This window comes from Monomorium pharaonis, chromosome 4, assembly GCF_013373865.1.
Source record: "Monomorium pharaonis isolate MP-MQ-018 chromosome 4, ASM1337386v2, whole genome shotgun sequence".
In the NCBI taxonomy this organism is placed as follows: Eukaryota; Metazoa; Arthropoda; class Insecta; order Hymenoptera; family Formicidae; genus Monomorium; species Monomorium pharaonis.
Genome location: NC_050470.1, coordinates 18,977,740 through 18,986,135, shown reverse-complemented (window position 1 = coordinate 18,986,135; position 8,396 = coordinate 18,977,740). Strand labels below are relative to the sequence as shown.

The 8,396-nt window shown below is 33.9% G+C and overlaps 3 protein-coding genes across 6 annotated transcripts; 1 reads left to right on the top strand and 2 right to left on the bottom strand.

Moving 5' to 3' along the window:
- LOC118645377 lies at positions 1 to 1,179 on the top strand. The gene is made up of 4 exons (XM_036286254.1): positions 1 to 196; positions 279 to 427; positions 498 to 792; positions 1,082 to 1,179. The coding sequence occupies exons 1-4, from the start codon at positions 1 to 3 to the stop codon at positions 1,177 to 1,179; spliced, it is 738 nt and encodes a 245-aa protein (XP_036142147.1).
- A 931-nt stretch (positions 1,180 to 2,110) lies between these two features.
- Positions 2,111 to 3,614, bottom strand: LOC118645196. The gene is made up of 3 exons (XM_036285822.1): positions 3,448 to 3,614; positions 2,824 to 2,993; positions 2,111 to 2,362 (listed from the first exon to the last, which is right to left on the bottom strand). Exons 1-3 carry the CDS (start codon positions 3,558 to 3,560, stop codon positions 2,214 to 2,216), a joined length of 432 nt encoding a protein of 143 aa, XP_036141715.1. The 5' UTR covers positions 3,561 to 3,614; the 3' UTR covers positions 2,111 to 2,213.
- On the bottom strand, positions 3,497 to 7,815 carry LOC118645197. Of its 4 annotated transcripts, none has more exons than XM_036285825.1 (6): positions 7,415 to 7,815; positions 5,306 to 5,452; positions 5,077 to 5,133; positions 4,549 to 4,681; positions 4,257 to 4,460; positions 3,497 to 3,633 (listed from the first exon to the last, which is right to left on the bottom strand). In XM_036285825.1, the coding sequence occupies exons 3-6, from the start codon at positions 5,104 to 5,106 to the stop codon at positions 3,614 to 3,616; spliced, it is 387 nt and encodes a 128-aa protein (XP_036141718.1). In that variant the 5' UTR covers positions 5,107 to 5,133; positions 5,306 to 5,452; positions 7,415 to 7,815; the 3' UTR covers positions 3,497 to 3,613. The 4 variants fall into 4 exon arrangements, with proteins under 4 accessions (XP_036141718.1, XP_036141719.1, XP_036141716.1 ...); XM_036285826.1 differs by having other exon boundaries at positions 5,339 to 5,452; positions 7,415 to 7,814; XM_036285823.1 differs by having other exon boundaries at positions 5,077 to 5,188; positions 5,285 to 5,452; positions 7,415 to 7,812.
- Positions 7,816 to 8,396: the final 581 nt, after the last annotated feature.

Sequence of the window (8,396 nt, the reverse complement as noted above, 5' to 3'; positions counted from 1 at the left end):
ATGAGGCATTTGCAAGGTGCAAGTGACAATTTAGTTGTTGAGATGCAAATAAACGATCGTGAAAAGTTTTTCAATTACTTCAGAATGACTCCGGAAGCATTTCAAGAACTGCTAATGTTAGTTGAACCACATATTAAAAAAAAAGAAATTTGTCGAATCCCAATTTCACCTCGTACAAGATTGCAGCTGACATTGCGTTGGTTAGCATCCAGTGACAGTCTTGCATCTCATTCGTATGCATTTCGTATTGCATCCAATACAGCATCAAAAATTGTAAGGGAAACTTGCACTATGGGAGGTCTTAAAGGATAAAGTTTTTCTGCAACCCACCACTGAAAATTGGCAACAGGTTGCTGACGAATTTCAGGAAATCTGTCAATTTCCAAACTGCATTGGCTCTTTAGATGGGAAGCACATTAACGTTCAGGTACGTATCTGATACAACCATTTTTCGTACAGTTTTTATAAATCTGACATTGTATTCTTGTTAATTGTAGGCACCACCGAATAGTGGCTCGTCCTGTTATGATTATAAAGGTAACCACAGCATCAACCTACTTGCTGTGAGTGATGCAAATTGTTGCTTCAGCATCGTGGACATTGGAGCGGAAGGGAGACGTAGCGATGCGGGTGTGTTTGCTAGCAGTAATCTTGCTCATCTATTGGATACGAATTCACTTCAACTGCCTCCGGATAGGCATGTGGATAATAGTGGATTCAAATTTCCATATGTCATAGTAGGGGACGAAGCATTTCCACTAACATCTTATATGATGCGGCCATACTCTCGAAGTGGGAACTTAACTGTTACGAAGAAAATTTTTAATTATAGATTAAGTCGGGCACGAAGAACTGTAGAATGCTCATTTGGAATACTAGCGGCAAGGTGGCAAATTTTTCGTCGACCAATTATCGCTCACATTTCAACGGCCAAATTAGCCGTTCAAGCTGCAACAGCTGTACATAATTTTCTTATGAAACGCGAACTTCAATTAGAGTCAACGGAAAGAACTTATTCTGTTATAAGTAGCAATGAGCGAAATGTAACGTCGACTGGAATTGAAAATCTACGTAATTGCAGTGTGCGAAAGAACGTTGAAGCCATACGAATTAGAGACGCTTTTGCTACGTATTTCGAAACTTCAAATCCACTTGATTGGCAGTGGAGAAAAGCACTAAACAATGAGTATTAAATTTCTATTATGTCCCTATAAACACAATATTCCTCAAAGAAAATAAGATATAATATCCTACACCTCATTGTTTTGAACTTTGAACTTACGTACATATATATGTAATGTAACAACAAAATATTAATTTCTTTCATACTCAAATATGAACTACTTATCACGTTTTATTGAAATAGAAATAAATGTTTTAATATAAAATGTATTGGTAGAAAAATAAAGATAATAATAATATAAAAAATTTATCGCCTATGAAGTTCCGCTTCCGCTAATTGTTTGTCTTCTGCTCTGTGAACGAGCTGCAGCAGCTCTACTTGTAGTTGCCTTCTTCGGAGATAGCTTAATCTACGCAGGATAGGGAGCGTCCCAGATGCGCACAGTAATAAACGGACACAGCAGGCTGAGTGAAACGGACACAGTAACAAACGGACACAGACCAAACGGACACAGTAATAAACGGACACAGTAACAAACGGACACAGAAACAAACGGACACGACCAAATGCGCACAGAGCGAAACGGACACAGACCAAATGCGCACAGAGCGAAACGGACACAGACCAAATGCGCACGGACCAAATGCGCACACTGCACATGCGCACACTGCACGTGCGCACGGACCAAATGCAATCCATGTACATTGCAAGCAGAGTAAAGTCCACATAGGTTAGCGACTTGGACGAGGTGGGTGCGGGAGGGGGGCCAAAGGCCCCCCTTGCACCCCCCCGTGTGTGTGTGTGTGTGCGTGCAAAGCATTCACTGCATCACATGGGTTTGCGACTTTCCGTGTATGCATTTGGTCCGTGCGCATGTGCAGTGTGCACATTTGATCTGTGTCCGTTTCGCTCTGTGCGCATTTGATCTGTGTCCGTTTCGCACTGTGTCCATTTCGCTCTGTGCGCATTTGGTCTGTGTCCGTTTGTTACTGTGTCCGTTTCGCACTGTGTCCGTTTTGTTACTGTGTCCGTTTATTACTGTGTCCGTTTGTTACTGTGTCCGTTTCACTCAGCTTGCTGTGTCCGTTTATTACTGTGCACATCTGGGACTCATTCGCAGGATATCTCCCACCTGCTCCAAGAAACTGTCTACTGCATCCTTCTTTGGTGCATTTTCACCAAGTAACTGCTGCAATATGTTATTATGCAGTGCCTGCATATCGGGGTCATCCTGCCTTCCTGTAACACAAAAATTCTCTTTAATCCATTCAAAGTAATACATTTTCCTACATTTTTATACATTGTTAAACAGAGCTGATTGTCCATGAAAAAAGTAACACAATTATAATAAAAAAATTAGTGAGTCCCAAATGCACACAAATCAAAACGGACATCACCAATCAAATTCTATAAATTTATCCTAACTCAAACTAACTCAGCAATCTAATTGGTGGTGTCCGTTTCGATCTGTGTACATCTGGGACGCTCCCTAAAAACAAATCAAATACTAAAAAAAATAGTATAAATATAAGAAAACGCACATTAAAAAGATCGATTTGAGATTATTACAAAAGACAAATTTTTCTGAAGAATGTGCACAATATAACAATTTATTAAGAGTTATGAAAAGTATGAAGATTATTAATAAATTATGAAATTTATAAAAAATGTCAATTATCGATTATTCATAATTAGCTCACTTTTTTTCTCGTGGTCTGCAATTATGGTCAAATTTTCCGGCCTTTCAGGAATGTCTGGCGTGGAACAATTTCTAGGAGAAGACACATTATGTACCTGGGATTCCGAATCGTTCAGGCTCATTGTATTATCTTCGTCACGACATATGTTCCGTGGTAGAGAGCTCGTTGTACTAAAATTGAACAACAAAGACATGACCGTATAATTGGTTTAATTAAAAAAGCGTATAGTTGGCAGTGTCAAAAAAAAATTTTTTTAATCCAATCGCTTTATCAAAATCATTTGGATAAAGTATCGAAATATTTTGATTGTTTGTAAAAAACAAGAAACAATTGTATTTTGTACAATAAAAGACAAGTTTTGACAGCAAGAGACTATTTAAAAGACTAATTAAATGATTAATTTAAAGGACTAATTTAAAGAACTAACTTAATTGTGATTATTGTATGGTTTTTCAAACTCTAAAAAGTATTTTCCAAATACCTCCAAATAATTTTCAAACAATTGGATAAGATAATTTTAAATAATTTTTAATTTGCTTGACAACTATACGTCGGTAAAAACATGTAAAAAAAAATACAATTTTTATATTCTAAAGTCTATATATAAGACAAGTTATTACATACGAGGTTTCTTGTGCAGCATCGTCTAGAAATTGCATCCTTGAATAGAAACGAAATGTACTTTTTTGCGGATGCCCCGCTTCCGCACACGATCCGCTGCGTACGTAACCTTTCATTTTTTGCGAGCTTTTGAGTAGCAGTCCCTCAGGTACGTCCACCAAGATTTCATTCACGCTACATCCTTAAAACCTAAAAATCCCTAGTTTAAATTACTCAACTCGCTTACACGAATACAAATGTACATTAGCTCATTTGCGAGTGCAGATTAAATATATATATTCATGAGTTCATAAAACGAAGTAAAATAATTATAATGAAAAATTTATCTTGTTCTTTGCCAATGAATAATAAAATACAAAAAATTTGTTTCGACCAAACTGACAAACTTTATTTCTTAATTAACACGACGTCTCGACTGATCGAGACTCCGATTCTTCTTAAGTATGTTATATTTACACGTTCTTACAGACATTTCATTTATAATTAAGATATTGTGCCAGCAATAAATATAAATCAAAAAACTGAAAAATTAATATTGAATATATATAAAGTTAATTATTGACATCCAAGCGAATATGATAAAATAAAACTTACACATGTTCTGTGCATCAATTAAAAATAAAAAATACAAGTGGAATTATTTTAGATTATGACACTCCACTATATTTATTATTGTTAATCGATGCACAGAACATGTAAGTTTTATTTTATTATATTTGTCAAAACGTCAATTTGTGTGTTAAGAAATAAAGTTTGCCAGTTTGGTCGGAACAAACGAATTGCCTACATTTTAAAATGATTATATATTTTACCAAGATTATTGAAAACTTCATCCCACAATTCTCCTCGTACACAGGGACTTCGCCTTTTAACTGGCAATTTTTGATTCCACAGACCTGGTCTCTTCTCTACGGCATCGATGAGCATCTCGTCCATTATATCTGCTGAATACGAAGTAGACTCATTGTTACTCTCTGATGGTGGTGCGTCTATATTTTCTTCTACTTTCTTCACTCCTATTTATACATAAATAAGTATATTTATTGAATATATTTAATATTTGCAGATAAACGTTGAAAAATATTTGCTTGCAAATAAAATTACTCATTGTAGCACGACCCTTCTCATCGATAACAATAAAATGAATATCTTCATCATAGCTTTTGAAGCAGTCATGGCCTATAATTCCCGCACAGGACCCGAACATTAACCATCCACAGTAACCGCATTTTACAGCCTGCAAATATGAACACATGTAACATGAATCACATAATATTTGAAATGTTGTCCGTATTGAAAAGATTAACATGCCAAAAACTATTTGGTGAAAACTATGGAAAAACTATGTGGTAAAACTACATTGTGAAACAAAAAAAATATATATATATATGTTCAAGTAATGTTCAGTTATATAGAAGAAAGTATTGCTACCATTTGATGGTTTGTCAATGTAGTTTTCCACATACATTTTTTAAATAGAGGTGTCAATTTCAAGTTTTTCTTTTGGAAAACAAACAAAACTATAATCCTACAACCTATTAATACGCGAACATAATTCTGTGATATGTTCTGAATAATAATAATTAATGAATATAATGACCATGCAATGTCTATTTAAAATTATTATTATACCGGTCCTTTTCCGTGATTGTTGGTACTCATCTCAGTATAGAATTTCAGCTTGTCACACTATTACGTGAATTGAGACAATTCGGAATAAAACTTCATACCCTGTAGGCCTATTCTATAATTCTTAACGACAGTGTCGATATCGTTACATTGTCGTTGCGCACATATTATATGACAAAAAAATTGTTGCGCAACGACAATGTAACGATACCAAACTGTCGTTAACAGTTACAGAATAGGTCTACTAATGATGTTTTTCCAATACAATGGTGTTTTAAAACTTGTGCGGTCAGAAACACCCGCCCGATCCGTCCGGAATTGAGGAATATACACGTTCCGATCGGACGGAACAGCCGGATCAAGAATTCACTAGAATTGTCTAGACATTTCAATTTCAATTTTTACGGGTTAGTAACATTGTTTAAGTAGTAAATCCGCGAGTATTCGGAGACGTTTTGACATATGCGCGCGCCAAAATAATAAATATTAAGTTAAATTGTAACATGTAATTGAAATTAATGTTATAAAATTACAACTGAATATTAAGTACATAGAGATGAACAAGAAAAAAATGTTTTATATATTTATATGTAAGAGAAGAAATTTTAATATAATATATTAATATATTAAACTATACTAAATTATATTTTTATTATATTAAATTAATTAGTAATATAATCATTTTTAATTTCTTTGATGTGCCTTGACAAACAAGATTTATGATTGAAATCTGGTTTTCCATATTAAAATCATTGTCAGCCGAGAAACAAAATCTGTGCAAGATAAAATAGAAACATAAAGAAGGAAGAGGGAAAGAAATAAATGGAGAATAAACAAATATATATCAGATAAGTAGTTAATATCTTTATAAGAAATTATGTATTCTATATGTGCTTTTTGTAGATGAACCGATTCTTTTCTTGAATTAATTTTTTGTTTCAGCTTCTTTGCTAATTGTAGAATGTTGACAGCTGGACCATCAGAGAACAATTCCTTGCCGAGTAAAGCTGTCAAATTCTAAACCTGCTACTTCCTTGAGTATGCCAAAATTGTAAGCAAAAAAGTTGAAATCACATTGTAACATCAAATATCATTTCGTAAGTAAACATATACTATTTGGAGTAAAACAAATTATCGTTAAAGAAATATTTTGATATCATTATTTTTGTAGTTAATATGTGTGTGTGTGTGTGTGTGTGTGTTTGTGAGTATAATTCATTTAAAATAATTATTAGTTTAATAATTAAAGTTACATTTTAGTTGGTATAAGAAGGCTCGTGATATTACTTGGGTTGAATTAAATGAAGAGTATCTTAGATTTAAGAGGTGTTTTCTAGAGCATACACACTTGGCATCTTTTTTACCGTTTTTAAAAAGATAATTTTGGTTTATTTTACATCAAATAGTGTATTCACTTATGAAATGATCCTCGATTGTTGGACAAGCATCCATCGCTACTTCTAAACCCATTCTTGTAAAAGCCAATGTGGGTAGCACATTTTCTGTTTGCTGAAAGATAAAAGGTGTATACCGATTAACAGACTATATAACAAAATAACAGTAAACAATGAGCAGGTCTATCGAAAGCGTTCATGACAGGTTGACGATAAACACAATAGTATCCCAGATAGCACAGAGATTCAAAAAGAATTCATAATTGGTAACATAATTGGTAACGTACAATTGAGTTCTTTTTAAACTCTCCGTGCTATCTGGGATCTCTTCTAGTTTAAATAATGTCGGTACATTGCTGGGACAAACAGCACATATGCTTTGTAAAACAAACAATTTCGACAAACCTGCTCTCAGTTTGTTGTATCAATCTGTTACTGCACCGTTGATAAATCTAATTGATATTACAATATAATTTCAACTTTTTTGCTCACAATTTTGACATACTCGAAGAAGTAGCAGGCTTAGAATTTGACAGCTTTATTCGGCAAGAAATTGTTCTCTGGTGGTCCAGCTGTCAACATTCTACGATTGGCTAAGAAGCTGAAACAAAAAATTAATTCAAGAAAAGAATCGGTTCATCTACAAAAAGCACATAGAATACATAATTTTTTATAAAGATATTAGCTACTTATCTGATATATATTTTTATTCTCCATTTATTTCTTTCCCTCTTCCTTCTTTATGTTTTTATTTTATTTTGCACAGATTTTGTTTCTCGGCTGACAATGATTTTAATATGGAAAACCAAATTTTAATCATAAATCTTGTCTGTCAAGGCACATCAAAGAAATTGAAAATTATTATTACTAATTAATTTAATATAATAAAAATATAATTTAGTATAGTTTAATATATTAATATATTTTATTAAAATTTCTTCTCTTACATATAAATATATAAAACATTTTTTTTCTTGTTCATCTCTATGTACTTAATATTCAGTTGTAATTTTTTAACATTAATTTCAATTACATGTTACAATTTAACTTAATATTTATTATTTTGGCGCGCGCATATGTCAAAACGTCTCCGAAACTCCGAACACTCGTGGATTTACTACTTAAACAATGTTACTAACATGTAAAAATTGAAATTGAAATGTCTAGAGAATTTTGTTGGTACCAACATTTTCCCCATCTAGTTTTCGGACTAATGTCGTGTAACCATGAGACAACCTGTACAGTTTAGTAATCTTGGGCTGGGGCCGGGGGCTGGGATCTGGGGCTGGGATCTGGAGTAGTGGAGATAGTAAACAATGCGAGCCTGCTCCAAGTTGTACGCAGCCATATAACAGATGCAAATTTAATTTTTCTCGTTCTTCCTGAGTGTATCGTCAAAATATAGTGACCTAGAGTGCAGAGATTGAATTACCTTATAATTTCTGACACATATTCCTTTAACCTATACTGCTCAACACAGAGCACTCTCCCCTCTTCCTCGCCTAGCGTGGGTACGCAATGGCGGATAAACCATGTGACTCAAGTGACCAATCAAAATTGTGTTCGCCATTGGCGAATCTTTGATTATAGGTCTTTAATAGACATAACCTAGTTTATATCTAGAGCATTTCCCAGGCAACCAGCTGACGTCGAAATGACGTGAATATAACGTCAGTTTTTGACCCGTTCGACGTCAGTTTATGACGTCAAATTGACGTAATGACGACGTGAGTTTGTCTCGTCAAAAATGACGTCAGGTTAATGACGTTTACTTACGTCATTTTTATGACTATCCCAGGTAGTAAAAATCGCCGTTATTTTGACATTTTAGAAAATATTCGAGCACACGTCCTATATATGCAGTATACTTGCATTATGAAAATATCGAAATAACATAATTATAATGTAAAAAAAAAATTTACGTTGTTT